This window comes from Brienomyrus brachyistius, chromosome 10, assembly GCF_023856365.1.
Source record: "Brienomyrus brachyistius isolate T26 chromosome 10, BBRACH_0.4, whole genome shotgun sequence".
In the NCBI taxonomy this organism is placed as follows: domain Eukaryota; kingdom Metazoa; phylum Chordata; class Actinopteri; order Osteoglossiformes; family Mormyridae; genus Brienomyrus; species Brienomyrus brachyistius.
In genome coordinates this window covers 10,463,763-10,483,821 of record NC_064542.1, presented here as the reverse complement: position 1 = coordinate 10,483,821, position 20,059 = coordinate 10,463,763, and the positions used below count along the sequence as shown (strand labels likewise).

Here is a 20,059-nt window from a genome sequence, read left to right as displayed (position 1 = left end):
ATAAGTAGCACATTGTGTTTATAACACAAAGGTCATGGGTACAAAGCCTGGGAGGGACATATAAATCATAACCCTTTCCTCTTTTGTAAGTCAATTTGGATAACAACATCAGAAATAAGTACACGATGTTTGTTACTTTCTGAAGTGAATAATTATTACTTCTACTGATTGTCAGTAAAATTTTCGATATTCGGCCCATTTTAACTGGCTTTAACTATGATGTGATTTCATTTCATACTGCACAGTTCTACTCAAATGATCCATCAAGAAAAGACTAAACAAATATGACATTTACTTCAGTATTAAATGTCTCGATACAGACAGTGGTTTTATTTTAAACTACCTGAGTGCCAACAATGAGCTATTTAAGACTAGAGGGCAAAACATTAGTTTAAGCAGTTTCATTTGGGGACTCAATAAAGGCTCTGATCTTAATTACATCATAAGACAAGACACTCCTGTCCTGACACAAAGCACAAAAAAAGCCTGCAGATCCATCTTCAGACAAGAGGGGGCGGCCCAAACATTCTACGAAGTAAAACGCTAATAGTATGAAGAGCAGTGACTGCTACTGTCAGCATACCAGGGTGTGTCAGAGCAAATACAGGCAGTTGGAGGCCTACAGAAAGAGAAGACAATAAGTTATTGTCACATTTGCTTTGAGTGTGGTTTTGTATGCAGGGGCAATTTGCTTAAAAATGATCAGGTGGTGCGTTCTGGTCAGACAAGACGTTCACGAAACGAAAACAAAACCAAGTTGCAGGGGCCTGGGCATTTTCCCCACAAAATTCTGGGGAAATCCAGACAGCACACAGACAATGGATGTTGATATGCGATTAGGACGGGAGCCTGGCACTCTAACTGGGTCTGCAGGCCACAACACGTTCCTCAAAATAAAAGGAATCAACACGGAGATAGAATCTCCTAGACAGCCAACTACAAGAGCAGAGTCACTGTCAATGAAATGGTGAAAAAGTGCATAGAAAGTTCAGCTTTGAAAAGGTGAGATTCATTAGTTCTCGCATGACGTTAGTTCTAGTATTACGTTACTATGGTGATTACGTAAACAGTGGTAAGGCAGGAATTGTTCTGGGCGTTTTATGGCTCCAAGACAGCTTGAACAGCTCCATTTTGGTGCGATTTCTCACAACATTTGATCAGGTCTCAACCTTCACCCTTACAATGTTTCTGCAAAGTAAGAAAAAGATAAAGGTCTGTAGCGACAGAAGTCAGACAAACTATTCGTATTACAGTCCCTACGCTATTCGTATTACCCTTCTGAGGTAAAGTTTCCAAACATCCTCAAGAAAAAAAAACAACCCACACAAAATGCTTGAAAACTGAGTAATGGATAAGTGAATTTTATTCAAAAATAATGACCAAAAACAATATACATTATACATCTGCACATCATTTAGAAGAGAAGCGTGATGCAATTGGCATTGAGGCACTTTTTTTATTAATACGACATGGAGCATCCAGCATCAGAATTGGGGAGCGAAATTTGCAGGATCACATGGCGGAATCCTCACTACCCGAGTCTATGAGGGGCTGGACCCCACAGATTCATGCCGCTTATAGGTTTCACACCATGACTGCCAGATGATCCGCTGGGCTGGTGTACAATACCATCTGATGGAGAACAGGCATGAGCTGTTGACATTAACCAAGAGCAAAAGAAACTAGGCTTTTATCAGATTGCTGCGGGAACAGCAAGGTGTAGAGCAAACAGTACACCCTTAGCACGCAATCAATAAAAGTGTCTAGTGTCTATTAGCAGACTCCCACACTGCACGTGAAGGATCTCGCGTGATGAAGGTAGAGACTGCGTCAGTTAAACTACAGCTGACTCCACAGTTGCTAAATTTCACTTGCCTACAAGTGCAAGGAAAGTTTGATGCTTTCCTACGTGTATAAAGCAGAAAGATGTTCTGAAAACATTGGGAATCCTTAAAAATAAAAAACACCACTCTCACACTCTTAAACTGCTGCGCAAACATTTCCTGTTTTTCCCCACCGCATCGAAAACACAATGGAAAATGAACATATTCACCAAAAACCTTCAAATGAACTTTTGTTACTTTGACATGAAAGTTGCACAGCGATTTCAGAGGGTTATGTGTGGGAATAAAACCCAACAAAAGGCAACATTTGTCCCAAAGTTTAAATTCTCCCCTCAGGTGGTGTAGAAAATACTTGTCGTACATTCAGTAAGGAAGTAAAAAATAATAACAGCTACGAACGCTGGCAAGCTTATGTCACAGACGCAGCAAAGCACAGGCAAACTTGTGCAAGAAGTTACAAAAACAAAACAAAATCAGATCTTCCCACACATATTCATATTCGAATCACATTAGTACTGGTCTGGAAATTGTCACCTTACCTTAAAATTATAGTTTATAAGTTTTATAGGAAAATCTCTCTGGGTATAACCAACCCCACCCCATGAATAATAAACCTGTTCCCATTTGACAGCTACTCTTCAGCCACCCTGCTGAGTTTTAATCACAGTGATCATGTATTTCCACATTGCAAACGTCGCTTCAGTGACACCTTTGGAACTGTAATTCTGGAAAGAAGTTTGTCATTAGGACTGGATGCCACTATGCACTATGACTCCTCTGTATCTTACGGACAACGATTTCACCAAAAAGACAGTCGTACTGCAATAAGGTTGCACAGCACAGTGTTCCAACACTTGTCACATTCAGCCCATTATTTGGTGTTTTGTTCAGAAGCAAAGTTGATTAAATGAATAATATTCAGGTGGCATCTCTCACGATTTAGGTTCGAGCTTAGAGGAAAATATCCGCCTTAAAGAGATATCTTATAGTAACAAAATTGTAAGCAAATGATCAAATTACGTAAATAGTTCTAGGGAAGAATAAGTTAGAATCATTTCATGTTTTACCAAAATTCGGCTTTTATTTACGTTTTCCATAACCATTGTATAGCGAGAGAAGAGAGCAGCTAAGTGTCCAGTCGTGACCTACACCCACGGTAAAAGCCTCCTCAGTCCTTCACATCTGGCCTCGCTTGCTGGGTGGTACCAGGTGAGCGGGCAGATCCGCCGGCAGCTCGTGACCCTCCAGCTTCACCTTGATCAGGTGATTGGCCAGGGCGAATTCCTCGTCGTCAAGGAAGCCGTCCTTGTCAACGTCAGCCAGCTTCCAGATCTTTCCCAGCACTGTGTTGGGCAGCTTGGACTTCACCATCTCCTTCTTGGCCATGGCTCCCGATACCTTGCCGTCGACGGGTGAGAGGGTGTAGAAGATCTCGTCGTAGTTGGGCTTGTCGCGTGCCACCACCCACTCCAGCTCGTCGATGCCCTCACCGGCGCCCTCTCCGTAGCCGTGGCCGAAGGGCCCATTGGTGCCTTCGAAGGCTCCGCCCTTCACAATCTGGGGAGGCATGGCGGCCTCCTCCTGGCGCACCATGGTCATGAGCCTGGCGATGTCATTGGCCAACATGCCCTCCACAGCCTCCAGAAGTTTGGGCTTCAGGGACTGGAACTTAGTGAAGTCTTGGCCTGCCAGCAACTCCTGTGAAGGGAGGCAAGGCAGGACAAGGAAAATCTTTAGTATGCAGACAAAAATATTTCCTAACTGAATTTAAGGAAACAATATTAAGTAAGTTAGGTAAGTGTCCATAAGATGTGAACCAGTACTCACTTCAACTAAACACCGTGCCACTATTTAAAGATTATCACAAATGTTTTCGGTTCAGATTCAAGTTTAACAGGCTCTGGGTACAGGTTCTGCACTCACCTGCATCTTGCTCAGTTTTGGGAAGTCTCCAGGAGAGATTTGATGCTCTTTCTCAATCTTTACATAGATCTCTCCCAGATTAGCGATCAGCTCCTTCTTTTTGTTCTCCTTTCCAAACATACTGGGCATCTCCTTCTTCAATGAGCAGATGATATAAGCGTGAACCTGAAAAAAAATAATAATAATTGAAATGTGTCTGTTATGGCCCGTTCCTCCAATGTGTTTAAACACACACTCAGACAAAACTGGCATACATTTAAATATTTAAAATGGTTTGATAGATAATAACCTCCTTACTGACTAATGGCTGGTAGAACTATGCTCAGACAGGAAAGGACAAGTCACATACGAGTACATTATTAGTAATGAGTGTTATGTTTGGGTCTTCCATTGGGATGAATATTCAAAATGGTGACTGGAGTCCTACCTTGGCAAGACGTGCGCGTTTGATGAGGTCATTAAGCTTGCGCAGAGCAGCGTTCCGTGGAAGGCTCTGGATGTCACGGAAGAGGTCTTGCTCCTCTGCCTCAAAGAGCTTACGATTGTCTGGAACCAGCAGAGGCTGGGCCCAGAAAGAGCCAATGTACACACGCACTACCTCCGGAGTGTTGATAATCTTCCCCAGAGACCACATGAGGGCGCCGTAGACCCTCATCAGTTGCTGGGTCCCGATCTGGTCCGCTTTGTTGAGCACCACGCGCATCTTGTCCTCGTGGTTCTTCAGGGCCCGGATCACCTCAGAGAACTCATCTGAGATGTCCAGCTTGTGTGCATCGAAGAGCAATATAATGCGGTCCACGCGCTCAGCAAACCACTCCAGCACCGCAGCGAAGTCATAGCCTGCAGGAAAGAGGAGGGAAAACAGTGCAATGAGTTTAAGTAAGAATTCCAGAGAGGTGTTACTGGAAACAGTTTTATCTAGACAGAGGACAGTACCAAGGTTGTATCAAGGACTGGTTGCAAATACTTGTGGGTGCACGTGTTCAGACAGATCCAGGAAAGTGGGAAAAATGATGCAATCACAGTATGTTTGGGATTAAGAATTAGGCACACATGGGTAGATGTCTTCCATGAGGTCCTCTTTTAAAACGTCAGCTGAAAATTGTACCTCCCCTTTCCCCCACATACTTTATGAAATTCAGCAGTTACCTAAGCATAATAATAGAACCATGAAGTATATAAAGAAACGAGAGGTCATCACTGCAGAAATGGTCCATAACACTGCACGTCTCTGCTGTTCAGGTCACGCTAGAAACACTTGCAAGTTTGACACAGACTAATTAAAACCATGTGCCCTCATGTTAATTCCTCACACTAGTGGGAACAGTTACAAAGAGAAGCAGAATAGATCCAAAAGGTTTTCAAATGTTTGAGCAAAGTTGTCTTAACATGCAATCAATTTCTCAATGGCTACGTCATCCTAGAGAAACTGCCGCCCTTTATGGAAAGAAAGGGAAAAACTGGTTTTTCCTGCTAAAGGAAACCAATGCTTGAAATGACATGCTTGTTAGCGTTTAGTGAAATGAGAATTATGTGAATATTAAAACTAGAGCATCCACACAAAGCTCAAACTGATGTTTAGAGAATGAAGGTCATCTGAACCAGATGTCAAAACACCACACCATATTTCACACAGAAATTTCAGCTCCAACATTTTCATTATTTCTTTTTATTGCCATTAATGTAAAAGATACAGATTATTATAATAAAGTCCCTCCAATAAGACTCACAATGGAAAATGACTGTTACATTTCTTGTAGCAAATTTCCAATATAGCAGAATGTTTCAGTACCCAACACTTCTACGAAAAGTCACACATCCACTACGTTTTATGTAATTCTGCAGAACTGGTGCCAGCAGTGTTCCTAAAATCATGCAGGAAGCTCAGCAAACTGGTTTGCTCAGAAGTAACATGAGAGAACAGGTGCCTTGCTACATAAGAACACATGAAAGTCATGACAGTTGCACAGAGGGAAAAAAAATAAATAAATGAGGTAATGTGGGGAGCGGCAAAGCACTCAGTGACTTAACTGCTTTCCTGATGCCAAGGGCCTCATCATGCCGCCTGATTCATAACGTGACAGGAGGAAGGACAGCCCTCGCGTTAGCAGTCACAAGGACACACAACTAGTGATGCACCGATAAGGAAATTTCTGGCAGATAACGAAAGCCGATTATTACAAAAAACTAACACCGATACTGACTGATTGGAAGGTTCTGCTTAAATAAGTTTAAAGGGACACTCCACCTCCACTTTACAATTACCTTTTTATATTTTTGGAATGTATTAATTCCAACTCTGGCATACAACAGTCTCAGAGCACTATATTTTATAACTGTATAAATCTTGTACATTTCTAACATTTATAACAGAGAAGGGCTGATCCTTGCATTACTTATGGACTAACGGTATTCGGCAGTATCACAGCCTTCTTTAACGCTATGGACCGGCGTTATTCAGCAGTGCTACAGCCTTCGTTATCGGAATGGATTTGTTTTCTCAGAAACACTCTTCACTGTCTCGCCTTAAAGTGAACAAATTTGTTGTGTTAAAACGTTATAATGATAGAAGATCCTCGTTGTGAAATTTTAGCAGAACGATGTTTGCAAAATGCATTTCTAATGTCAATTTCACAGAGCAGACATTTTTTGTTTAGTACGAAGATGTGCAAAGCAATATGGGTCACTATTTTAAAGGGAATTATCGGCGATAAATATCAGCTTATTGTTAACCATCGGCTGATGGCAGATGTATTGGCAGATACCGATAGAATCGGTGCATCTCCACATACGACATAAAAAATGCTTAAGGTACTTAATGGAACCAACAAAATGGGAAAAAGCTGCAGTTGACCCATAGGTATCAGGAAAAAAATGTAACAAAAATTAAGGTTCTGCAAATGTATCGTAAATTACAGAGAAAAGTAAACTTTAAGAATGGGTCACTGAACACACAAAAAAGCCCACAAAGGCACTGACCAACTGTTAACCAGTCAGGCCAGTTAGTTTACCTGAACAATACTGGACTTTCGTCATTCAGGTTAACAAATAATGCTAGAATTGCAGATTGATATGAGTTAGGAAGATATTTTCTCCTTTACAGAAAATCAGCTTAAACATTCAAACATTTAATGATGTAAAGGAACAGACCATGAAATTTTGCAACGAGTGACGGAGGTATGAATGATGCGACAATAAGGTACTATGAGAAGGAAATAAACAGTTAATAAAAATAACAGGAAGCATAAGTCAGCTTCCTCTGCTCTGTGCAGCCTCTTGATAACCCTGCATAGCTGACAGGCCTAAGTGCCAAGAACAACAATAAGCTGCCAAAGACATAAATCTGGCAACAGCTAACGAACAAGCCTAGCTCTCTAGTGCAGCACACAGGACGTGGAACCGCGCGACCGCAGCACATCACCCCAGCGGGGCCGAATCTCCATCAAGTCTGCTCGGCACATCACCCCAGCGGGGCCGAATCTCCATCTACATTCAGTCTGTTCGGCACATCACCCCAGCGGGGCGAATCTCCATCTGCATTAAGTCAGCTCGGCACATCACCCCAGCGGGGCGAATCTCCATCTGCATTAAGTCAGCTCGGCACATCACCCCACCAAGGCCAAATCTCCATCTGCATTAAGTTTTCAGTGAAGTTTGTCCAAGGACCATAAGCCCCAATTCTCACATTCCTACCACTAAACCACTATTCAACAGCCACTCTTACTGCAGGGGCCTGACTGCTGCAGGGGACGTTTAAGCAGAAATATTTCTAATCACTAAGGGTGTCCTTCAATACTGGAGGACTCCATCATGAATAAAGAACTGAAACCAACACCTGACACAAAAGATGTTAGTCATATCATGACCCCGTTATGATAGGGGCCTGTCGCACAAGAAAGCTGCTGTTCAGGGGTGGGGACTTTAGTTTGTGTCCTGTTTCCACAGAAGTATTAGTGTCCCAACAGATGGGGCTGGAAATACCAGAAAGTGTGAAGATCTAATCAGCCAAGCAGCTGATAGCTTTGATAGGTGGGGGCTGCGTCTCAGACACATACTGTGAAAGCAGCAGATAAATAAGAATGAAGTTTAACAATTGATCTGATCTTAAGCAGAGAGCACCTTACAGCCCAGGTCTGCCTCTGCACTTTCTATGCCTCGGTTGTCCACGCTGCTTAGTTTTCTTTTCCCCCCAGTGCTCACAGCTAGATAAAAATTCAAAGAAATACATCTTTAAAAATCCCAGGGGCATTTCTAGCTATTGAAAATAAAAACAAGGACTAAATCAAGGTTAGCCAGGGTTGGATTATTTATTTTTTTTGGAAGGAAGACTAGCATTGTGGGTAACATACTCAGGGCCAGGCTAAAAATACTCATGATCGGACCTCAAAGCGGTCGTGATAACCACCAAGAAATTGACCAGGATAAGCATCTGAAAGACAGATAGATGGATGCATCCCACCATAAAACGTCACTATTACCCTACAATTCAGACCCTTCCAATCAGCATAATTCCACAGCGAAAAAAAAACTTAATAAAAATGTGCCTCATCAAGATCTTGCACAAGCACTTGTGCTGAGCAGAATCAGAGCCTGCATGGCAGTGCAATGGCTTTCATCACTTGGCAGACAATCAGGACATACTAACGGCTCATTCCAGCTGCCTGCCTGTCGCACCGTAAATCTCGGAAGTCACCACAGGTGGGAAACACTCGTCCTTCTTTAGACCGGCTGTCGCCTTCCTCCAAAATTACATTCGTTCTTTTACACCATCATGCTGTTATTAAAAAGGTACAAATGAACGTTTTAATAATTTCCAAAATATAAACAAGATGATTATACTCTAACGCATGGCATGGTTCAATTTGTTTTGGGATGGGGGGGGGGGGGGGGTGTAAATCTGTGCATATGGACTGGTTTCTGGTGAAAGCTTTGGTCTCAGAGTATACAAGGCAGCTGGTAAACATTAAACATTTAGTGTAAAATCAAAACTGCTGACAGGCTATCGTATGCCATGCCCCATCTGAATAACGGCAAGGTCGTGATTCAGCAATAAGGGTTGCTTTTTTCAAACTGAAAGGGGTTTGCATAGCCTACATTATATATATTATACATACATTACCACATGCTGCAATGTAGACATCGATGACAGAGACAGAGGGAAAAATATCACACAGGGCACTAGTATCAAATTCAAGTCCCTTCGATAAAACCAGTATGTACTTAAGCAACTGCAAACTATCTTGGAGAAGAAAGTTTTTAAAAGCATATTGTAATAATGCAATGATTACAAAGTAATCAAAGTACATTCAACTACACACATGCTGACAACTTAACGGCAGCAGTGCTGATACTCCATTACAGTTGTGCCTGTACTGATTACAGACTGGAGAATTACACCCATTCACTCTCAACCGGCACCACATGCAACAGAGCAATGGGCAGGTCAGCTACCCAGCATGCAATGGGGCACCTGGCCACCATGTGAGAAAAATCTAGTCTGACAAGAGTCTGCCATTTAAGAGACAGTCAGCAAGTGACTAAGTGACTGTTAAGGCTGATTCACATTTCTATGTAGAATCTATGTCTAGATAGCTGCATAGTTGCAGACCCTACGCCATAGTCTATGCTGTAGATATTTCTGGGAAGGTGTGCATCAGGCTATGGCGAAAAGGTACGAGGCAACCTATAGAGTAGATTCTACATGGAAGTAGAATTCAGCCTTCAAGCCTCTCAGTCCCAACTCTGGTGTTCTCCAGAGTGAATGCAGACAGTGCCTGAAAGAACTGCACTGGAATTACTGACTGATCCCTGGCTTGCTGCATTAGGCTGCTGGCTAGGGCTGAGTGGTAGATTGAATTAAAGATTTTTAATAGGGACCAGTAGTATTCCTTTGTAATTGAAAACAGCACGAGAGCTTCGGTCATGACATTGCAAGGAAGTCCCAAAATTCACAGCTAAGAATCAAATCGTTTAGGTAGCAGTGTCTCACCGGGAAGCTGACGGAGGGCAAAGGTGAGGAATGACTGGTACTTGGTGTATTTCCTTTTAAAGCACTTGCAAAAGGCTCCCAGGTTAAAAATATAATTTGAAATATTTGTTTTATGTTATTGAAGTCTAATACCTTAAAATGAGGATCTTTCCAATTAAGTGCAGTGTCACAGGTTGCTGGGCTTCTGTTTTCAGAGCCATTTGCAAATAGGTTTTAGTTATTTTGTTCATAAACATTCACCTGTTTTGAGAACAGTGTGAAAAACATAGAAAGAAAAAACAGTCAATTGTTAGACAATGGAGTCTATAGCATAGTTTTATGCAACACAGATATAGGCATTAATATTCTGTGTTTATTCTGAGCCTCCTGTTTGTAATAAAGAAAATGTCGACACTGAATAATTGTAGTAATTGTACAAATAGGGAAGAAAACCCTGAATTTGCATTTCATTCTGACTATACTTCTAATAAAAGTGTTTGTGACATCTCACAAACTGAGCAAATTAGACTTCACAGAAAATACTGTTATATATATCATGGATGGTTAGCCTGCCTTAAAAAACCCATAATATTGTTTTTGATTCATGTCACCCAGTACTACCAGATTTCGCAGGTACAGCACAATGACACGCTACTGTAAGTCAGGATTCAGAGAAGGACCCGCACAATCGGGAGACAGTTACGCACTTTAAAAAGTGCAGTCTGGGGAGAGCGCGCTCCGGTACACACAAAAAGACAGACACACATACACCACAGAACTGACAAGTAAAAACGGAAAAACTGTGGTTTCTACCAAAGCCGCAGAGAACGTCTGTTTACTGTAAATGTGTGTTTGAGCACATGGTTGGCCACAGAAAAACAAGCCTGTGAATCTTTGTTGACTCCATTAAGACCTTTTACATGAGAACATGTCTGCATAAATTTACTTCTTATGGAGTGACAAGAGGACTTGGGGGGAGGAGGGGTGATTTAAAAAGACGGCTTAAGTGACAGAATACGAAAGACAAGGCAGAAGCCAGCAAGAATATGTGGAAATGAAGAAAGCTTCAACATATTAATATGCAGTAAAATAAGGAATGATAGGATGTAACATATCAGAAGCTCAGAGCACAGGACAGAAGCAGATGTACAGCATAAAAGCATCGGTAAAACAAGGAAAAAACTCAAGCTCACATCGCTTAAAGCGCACAGCGTGATTGAAAACAGCAGTGTAAAGGAACGCTTCACGAAAGAGCCACAAAACAGAAACGGAACACAAGAAGTTTCACCTTAAGGCTCAAAAAAAAAAAAAAAAAGCAAACCGTATTATTTACAGGTTAGGCACAGTCCCATCCAGCGCATTTCATACGGGCTTAACATGGGATATGCTTGCTAACTTGGATCAGGTTTCCCTGGAATTCCCCATGAGAGTCTGAGAAAAACAGCCCGCTCTGCGCTTCCTGTGCCAGTCTGCTTATCTGTCACTCAGACACCCTGTCTTGCTTACGTCACTCTGATCACAAAAGCCCGACTGCACGCTACCTGTGCCCCTCATCCATTTCCATGCGCCACAGGCCACTCTGAAGCACAGACTCTCCCTAAAACAGGAGTCACAGCCCAGGGAGAAGAGGCTCTCCGTTTTCACACTCTCTTTAAGAATGTAAACACTGCCCTGCTAAGGGCGTCCAAGCTGAAAGCACCCTGCTCTCACTATTCCGCTGCTCTGATTCGGATTCAGGCCCAGATAAGGCTACCGGGACAGCATCCCCCACAGCCTGCATACCCTCATCCCACACACACAGCTCCTACTCCCCAGCTGTCAGACGTCTGGGAGGTGCTTTCCATTTTAAATCTGGCCCTGGACAGCTGACTCAGGCATGTGGCTACTGACTGATGAGGGGTGAATGCATGTGGGCTAACTTAAAGCTTAAAGTGAGCTTTTAAGCTAACTTAAAAACTTCAGCTTTCGGGTTGGATTTTGGTACAGGAAGGAAAAGTGAATTTAGTTTGAAATTATTAATTATCAAAAGTAAACACAAATATAATTAGGAACAGCTGTAAAGCAAAGGCAATGTGTCTGCTGACGTTCCTGTACAACATAACTCATGGGATGCTTACTGACACATTAAGAAAAGAAATGGGTACATTAAATGAACATTTAAAAAAGACTGAATAATATCAATTATAATTAACTAAATCCCAGATCCTGTACTACTGAGTACAGTGGCATATCTATAAGCAGCCATATAGCCAAGACTGTTCTTTTAGGCTGTTCTGAATTTCCTAACAAAAGCACCTTCAATGGAATTGGGGAGACTAACTTTTAGAGGTTGATTCTGCCTCGCTCACCCCAGCCACCTAGGCCACATGCGCAACCTTCCATTATACAAAGACAAAAATACAGATGGGGCCTTTAAAAATAAGGAGTATGAAAACCCCCTCCAGCACACTAACAAACTGCAGTGATTGCATCTTTCCATCTTTCTAACTGGGTCTGTTCCTTTTCCTGGCTGGAGATCCAGCTCCATCCCGCAGATGAAGAGACGATCTGTTGATATTTCTGAGACGAGCTGACGTGGGACTCGGCACCTCTTTAAGCCGAAAACATAAAACAGAGCTGCCTGCTACACAGAGTGACACGTCTTACTGCAAAGGCAGAAAAGCACACAGCCTTTATGCGCCAGTTCAACTGCAAGCTTACTTTATTTTATTTCTGCAATTTAACAAAAGCAAAGCTCTTAAGGGAGCCCGCTCCACTCTCATGTGTGATGATATGCTGGCTTTATCTATTGTACTAGTTTAAATTAAATGGGAATTATATAGGAAGGAGACAGGAAACAAAAAATGAAGGGAGGGAGGACGGAAGGAGGGGCGGGGAGCTGTAGAGGCAGACCTCGGCTGATCCTCTGCTTTTCTCCAGACAGGATGCCTGGCGTGTCGATGATGCTGATGCTCTCCAGCACAGCGTTTGGCAGCTGAGCGCACATGAACCTGGAGAAGGAAGGAAGAGAGGCCTGGATTACAGCTTTATCACAGAAAGCACTTCAATTCTTTTTTATTGTCCTCAACAGCTTCCTATTCAGTGGACACTTCCATGCAGAATTATTTATTTTACTCAGTTACACAGCTCATTTTATTGCAGCAATTCCTTGATGTGCATGGTGTGCATTTACATCTAAATGTAAAAAAATATATAATCCACACCCTCCAACCTATTCTCCAAGAAATACTCCCATTCTTAGCAAATATTCTCAAGGCACGACCAAACCTTCCTCATCGAACTTAAATCCAGAGACTCATAAATGCACGCAAATGTTTGCACAACAAGTCTGGACTGCCCTCAGCAGCAACATGGTAAAAGGAAGCAAGAAATTAAAAACCTTCTATAAATGCACAAATGATCACACAATGGACATTTGTATTAATGTAGTGTGTGGGTTGGGGGGAGGGAGTTCCCAGATGCACACAACACTGATGCACATAATTGTCCAGTAACACCTGAACCTTAGGGCAGCTTCCATAACAAATCAAGCTCTTCTTCACAAGAAGGTGGAAGAAAGAAAGAAAATGTACAAGGAAGAAAAGAACCACGTCATTTGGAGCCCGTTAATCCAACAGGGATATATTACATTTACAATTTTTGTTACTGAGAAACCATGAGAAAAGGCGAATAACTTTCTTTATCCTTTGCATCTTTCTGAAACGAATTAAGACAGTGTGATCACAATCTGTCAATATTTCTCTACCCATCAGTGCAACACATACGTGTAGTTCATTTAATTCCTGCAGTGTACTTCTGCTGTCTATACAGCAAACAAGCCCAGCATGACCAGATGTAATCATGGTAAAACCAGCAGCAGAATTTTATGTTGCATCAAAAAAAATCCCTTGGGCGATGAAGATGATTATTTTTCCATATAAGGCATTTAGAATACCCATAATGAACGGCCCTCATCCTTCTCAATTGGTTTTGTCCTTCTGAAACGAAATCCTTCCGCTGGCAGGTATTTTTGCTTTTCTCTCCTTAGTTATCTACAGGAACTCGCGTGCACCATGAGCCCCTCCAAATCCTCCTCTAGAATTTCACCCCTCTTTTTTTTTACAAAAGCCATACGTTTGTGTCACCATCAAATGGAAAAAGGCTGCCCCCTCCCCTTTAGAATCCCCACATACTCCTCCCCCACATTCATTCCATTGCTCCGCTTTCCTACTAGATCTCCCCGCCCTTCCACAGGACACTAGGCCCCTGCCATTTTTTCATCTCCTTCCTCCAGGGGGAACTGCAAACAGCAGCAACCATCATGTCTGCAGACTCCTCCTGGGGGAGGCCACGCAGTCCACAAGTGTGCAGTGGCGAAGAGCGAAAGAACTGCCGACCAGCACAAAGCAGGGTTCATCTGCCAGGGAGGCAACTTAATATGATCCAGCTAAACTGAAACTTGTGGGGGAAGCTTGGGTGTTGTGTAACAGCAATTCTGGTGTACGGCAGATTTCACTTTCTAGCATGATGCCTGATAACAAAGTTCAGATGTTCACAGGGCTGCAGCAGCTTGAGAAAGTTAAGTGAGGAGAAAGAAAAAGCAAACATCTCACAAGGGAGAGTGGGTCTGTATTTCAATTAAAAGCTGTTACTTTTTAACTTGTGGGGACACATTATAAATGCCTGTAACTTAAACCTTGATTTTATAAAAATCTGTAAATACGATCAAAAAACGAAAATAGCCAAAGTCTTGTATTTTGCCTGGTTGCTTGTGGTTGCGTTTAGGGCTGGGTAAAGTTTAGGCTTATCATAGTTAAGATTAGAGTTATGTCCAGAGAAATGAATAATACAAATACATAGACGGTCGGTGTGTGTGTGTGTGCACATCAGGATATCCATTTTATTTCCACCCTGAGTTTTACTGGTATTTCTAACTTGCTGACTCATTTCCCCAGTAACAACACTCAGCACAGTGCAATCTCACACACTTAACGATTCAGCCCTTTACAGCTCGATTCGGTGAGTCTCGGTCAAAAGTTACATGACTCAGTCACACTACTTTTTGACCCAGACTGCCCACTGCCTTTTTGAATAGACTAGGAAATACCGAGTTGCCATTCATAAAATAAAAAAAAGTTAAATAAAACACTTTATATGTAATTAACCTAGTCTGTTTAGATGTACCAATTACCCACAAAGCTAATCAAGGTATGTGAAAATCACCTTGATGAGATTGGGCACTAGTCTCCAATCTCCTGTCCCATTAGGGCAGGTCAGAGATGACCAACTGTGCACGATTTCTCAGCATCACATGAGTCCCCTAACAGCAACACCTTTAATCAAAAGGGCCACCGGAAATATCAAAGTGTAAAGACATCTAAACCCTCCTGCGGAAACTGAAAGTCATGAAAACATTACTTCAATATCCAGCAAAGAAACTACGTAATTACGTAAATTTATCAAACAATGACTGAACAGGATTTCTAAAATCCACTGCTATAACTAGCCTACAATGGAATATTGATTGTAATAGATTTTACGGCAAGTAGCACCAGAGGCTTTATATAGGCAGAAATCATTTAAGTTTAAAATTACTTATTAAATTTGAGTGTTTTAGAAGCAAGGGTGAGTTTACATGTAAAGGTCCGCAACCTATTCTTACTTAGAGGTATCACTCACCATTTTGCAATATTTCCATATCACCAAAATGGAAAGACTGACCACCAGAATCTCCTGACCAGGCAGATTACAGGACTCTAAGCACATAATGTCTGATATCATCACTAATATCATATACATTAAGTGCTCACACACAAAGGCGCTATGGGTAGGGCCAAATGGCATGCAGGTTGTGTTTGATCCCACCATTCCATCTTTAACTTCATAAGTCATTTCCATACAGTAACTGGTAAGGAGCAGACATTTAACAGTAGACACGGAATGTCACAGCGCAGCCAAACAATGAATTTGATGAATGAAGTCTGAAACACAATAGAAACCAGTCAGCAACGGATATGAATGGACAACCCAACACTAGTTGTTCTATTTTGCTAGAGGTAGCGTTTGTTAAAACATACTCCTCATGACTTTGTTCTGCAATGGAGAGGACATTGCTTGTGACCTACCCTGAAGATAAATGGCCTCTCGGCTTACTGTAAACAGCTCGTAAGCAGTCTCCTGTGGTTTCCCCGCAGCCCAGTCTCTGCAGGGTGCAGCGTCAACCAAAGACCTTCATTCATGTAACTTCAAGGCCACAAAGCCAGGATGTAGGAACAGAAAAAAACACACATTCTTCCTTTTAGGGTAACCAAGCCCCTTAAGACGGCGGGAGTGGCACTCTGCTCAGGGCTGCCAGTCGTTTTTGAAAGGTAAGACATCTTGGTGGGCAAGACAGACCATCCTGTCATCATCCAAGCAGTTTCACTGCTCTCTGCCTGCGGTGTTTTTTCAATGGCTCCCTTAGTTTCAAATACAATGCTCCTTCTATGCCAAATAAAAAAGCTTTTGTAGATATTCTGACAAAAAGAACTACAGTTTTACAAAGAGTTTTACAGATAAAAACATACCCTAATCAAGCAGTTTCAAACAGCCCGCGCCATTTGTAAAAGACGGCACTTCCAAATAAATTTTGCCAATAATTTAAGCCAATTAACCAGATCTTCCGTTTATACCAGACTAAATAAATCATACAGCAGTCATACTTGTAATGACTTGCAATTATGAAAAGACTAATCAGTTATTATTAAAGTTACCATTGCTTTTTTAAAAAAAAAGAAAAACAACACTTGTGCTAATACATATTGTCTTTTTCACCCAACATGTAATTTGTTGTGCTTAAGCAGTTTAGGATAATTTACCAGAAAGCAACATTTAACTGTATATATTTAAACTGAGCTGCTTAAGACAAACATCAATTAAACAAGAATATAAATATGAATGACACAGACCTTCACTTAAAAATAATTACTGAATGCTATCCTGCTTTAAGGCGGCTTCAGTAACAATGAGGGGAGTCCAGGCCAGAACAGCTGACACCAGCATCAGCTGGACACACACCACTGCTCCATGAAACATCAGTCGCTGCCACACCTTCAGTACAGAAAACCTAAAATCACCTTCACAGCATCAGAAACTGAGACCCCAAAGCGTGTGAGGTCCAAACAGGCCCTCAGGTCCCACACAGAACATAGTGCAGAAGCAAACAACAACTACCAAACATGACTTTCAGTTTCAAATCCCAAATAAGCTTTCAGAAACGATTAGCCTCATCTAAAAGAATGGCATGGACAAGGCAGATCTCATTATGTGAGAGGTAATCCCTGAGAAATCAATGCCATTTCGTTGGTTTAATGTGAAATTCTCTGAATAATATGAATTCCTTTCTGGCCAGTATTTACATTGAAATTCAGGATCAAGAGCCTTAAACACTGCACCATTCTTTCAGACACACGCTTGACCCCCAAACACACACTTCCAAGAATATTACCCACAGCAAATTGACCTCAGGGATTTAAATGGTAACTATTAAGTAAGTAAATGGGGACGCAGAGTCATTCAGTGCCCCACAGTACGTTAAAAGCTGAATTTGGATCAATAAACGGCGAAGACCTATACGTCTCCAGACATAAGCAAATTAAGGGTGTTGGCTTAAAGTAACACGTAATCAAGAACAGAGATACATGTCTGCATTATTACGGAGCAGAACACTAGACACAAAGACTATTATGGGATAGATGATCTGCTCCTTGCGGGTTAAGAAACCGATCCCAGTTTCTTTTTGAGAGCATCTCATTTTATAATTAGGGATACGTATTTGGGGGCGGGGGGTTCTTGGCAGCCTTGAGAAATAGATTCTTTTAAAAGTCAACACACTCAACACAACACAAATTCAAAGCAGAATATGTCACCTGTTAAGGAAGGCGTTGCCAAAAGCGTTGAGTTTGCGGAAGGGCTTCTTAGGGTCCACCACCAGCGCATTGCCGGGTATCACCCCCTCCTGCTCTCCGTGCATGACGGCTATGAAGGAGTCGGTGGTGGGCTCCGGGCCTATCCGCATGCCAGGGAAGTCCTGCTCCATGAGGTGGCGGATGAACGTGGTCTTCCCGGTGGAGTACTGGCCGACCAAGAGTACCATGGGCTTGTTGTCGAAGTCAGCGTCTTCCAGCGCCGGCGAGTGGAAATCATGGAAGCGGTACGTGTCTTCTAACGGGTACAATTTGGTCCGATAAAGCCGCTTAAGCCCGTCCGAAACAGTCTGGAAAAGCTCAGGATCTTTCTTTTTTCCCTCATTTTTGGACCAGCTGAACATGGTGTCCGAACTTGAATCTGGAAATTATATATATTAAAAAAAAGTAAACGGCTCAAACAAGCAGAAAGAGAATGGATGAAGTTTTCGAAGTAGCGAGCGCGTCCCTCCGCCAGCTAGCGGCTAACCGGCTTCGGTCCTGTCAGACCCCGCTCGTCCGTTGCTGCTTCCTACGAGACCGAAGGGTTCCGTCCTAACGTATCTCCGGGTTTAACGTCAGTTACGCTGCTGGTGTCCGGCACGTCTTCGCAGCTCTAAGTTTGACATACGCCCACAGGGTCCGTCCACCTCCTGTTAAACCGCCTGCGCGTACCCTGCCCGTTGCGCCACGCAATCCGGGAAACCCCGCGCTGCTTCAAAATAAAAGCCCCTCCCAAATGTCCGCGTTTAGAATTGACTTAATTAAAACTGAATTCGGTTTTCTTCTGAAAGAGTAGTCGAAAACAAGCAGTAAGTTTGTTAGAAAATATTTGTCCAACCAGTTGTCCATCCTTCATAGATTACAGGAAATGGTCTCTTGTGTTTTATACTGATACTATTTCCTTTTTATTTTTATATAGTTAAATGTTCAATCGGAACCCGAATCCTTAATGCGAATTATGTATAACTGAAACTTACCGCTATATCCAGTACAGGGGGCCTGGAACCCCTCCCGGGCAGCATGGGGTACAATGCAGTTATGTGCGTTTAATTGTATGCGGACATGATTAGTGTTACCACACATCCCATTTTTTCCGGAAAGTTATCACATTTTTGGTTCTTTTGATACTCTTTTGAAAATTTCATAATCATACCTCCTCGGCATTTAAAGATGATCTTTTTCGAAATTTAAAAGTGTTCATTCTCTGAACTGATTTAGATATGATTATACTTAATTGGATAACAGTTATTGTATACATTAAGGGTTTACTCGAAAATGTTGGTGCGGAGTTTATCAGACAAGAAAAGCTCTTACATATCACTCCCAATTTGTACATTCCCTGGAATTTCTCTAGAATCACTTGGAACCTTGGCAAAAGACATTAAAATCACGAAAAATAGAGCGTTCCTGCAGAAGAATCTGCAAATTCTGCTCATAAAGTTTAATTGATTATGACGCATCCTGGAGAAAACAAAGTTTCCTCTAAAGAGGGAATGCTTACCGGAGTCTTTATAAAAGCGCGGAGGTGGCGGGGGTTCCTGCTCATCACGAGCTGTAGACATTGTTGATGGCTTCTGTCTGCCTCAGTGTACCTTGCTGTAGTCCCGTATGATAGCCTGACTCACAACTCCTAAAGGGCAGACTACATACACCCAGAGTGGGAGGGGGAAAGGTCCAGGCCTGCTACATCAAATTGTCAGTGGAGGGTGCAATTGTAGTATGCAAAGTATGTACTTTTAAAAATGAGATCCTCTACAAATCTGAAATGTATATAATTATATCCATCCATCCTCCATCATCTTACCCAATACAGGCTACCATGTCAAACAAACACACACGCACACACTCACACACACAGAGGTTTGTGATTATATCTTTGTGGGGACTCTCCATTCACTTCTATGGGGAAAACTCTAATCCCAACATGTCCTTAACTCCTGCCCAGTCCCAACTTTAAGCATAAGTAACCAAACAAAAAAAATGCCAAAAGACTTGTATAGTTTTTTGATTGCAGTCACAGATTTTTATAAAATTGAATTTCCCTTTGTGGGGACTGAAAAAATGGTCCCCACAGTGTGAATGAAGATAATAGGTTTTTATCACATTCTGGGGACATTTGGTCCCTACAATGTAATGTATACCTGGACCACACACACACACACATCCATATATGTATATCGATTCCACAACAATGGGACATATTAGTCCTGATGGTGAACTGTTATGGGCCATGTTGTACAATTAATGAAAATCTGGACCCTAACAGTGTCAACATTTAAATGATTAGATGTAGGTCTTACTTGTCAACACCTTTCTTCTCAAAATGATACCTGTTAATCATGAATTTTGTCTTTATATTTTTATTTTCAAGATATGTAGGTTCAAGATTCAACTCTTTA

General features: G+C 42.0%; 1 protein-coding gene across 1 annotated transcript; it reads right to left on the bottom strand.

Annotated features, from left to right (window-relative positions):
- Positions 1 to 1,345: 1,345 nt before the first annotated feature.
- Positions 1,346 to 19,282, bottom strand: ehd1a (EH-domain containing 1a). The gene is made up of 6 exons (XM_049027980.1): positions 19,162 to 19,282; positions 17,622 to 18,039; positions 12,628 to 12,725; positions 4,195 to 4,607; positions 3,768 to 3,932; positions 1,346 to 3,542 (listed from the first exon to the last, which is right to left on the bottom strand). The coding sequence occupies exons 1-6, from the start codon at positions 19,220 to 19,222 to the stop codon at positions 3,021 to 3,023; spliced, it is 1,677 nt and encodes a 558-aa protein (XP_048883937.1). The 5' UTR covers positions 19,223 to 19,282; the 3' UTR covers positions 1,346 to 3,020.
- Positions 19,283 to 20,059: the final 777 nt, after the last annotated feature.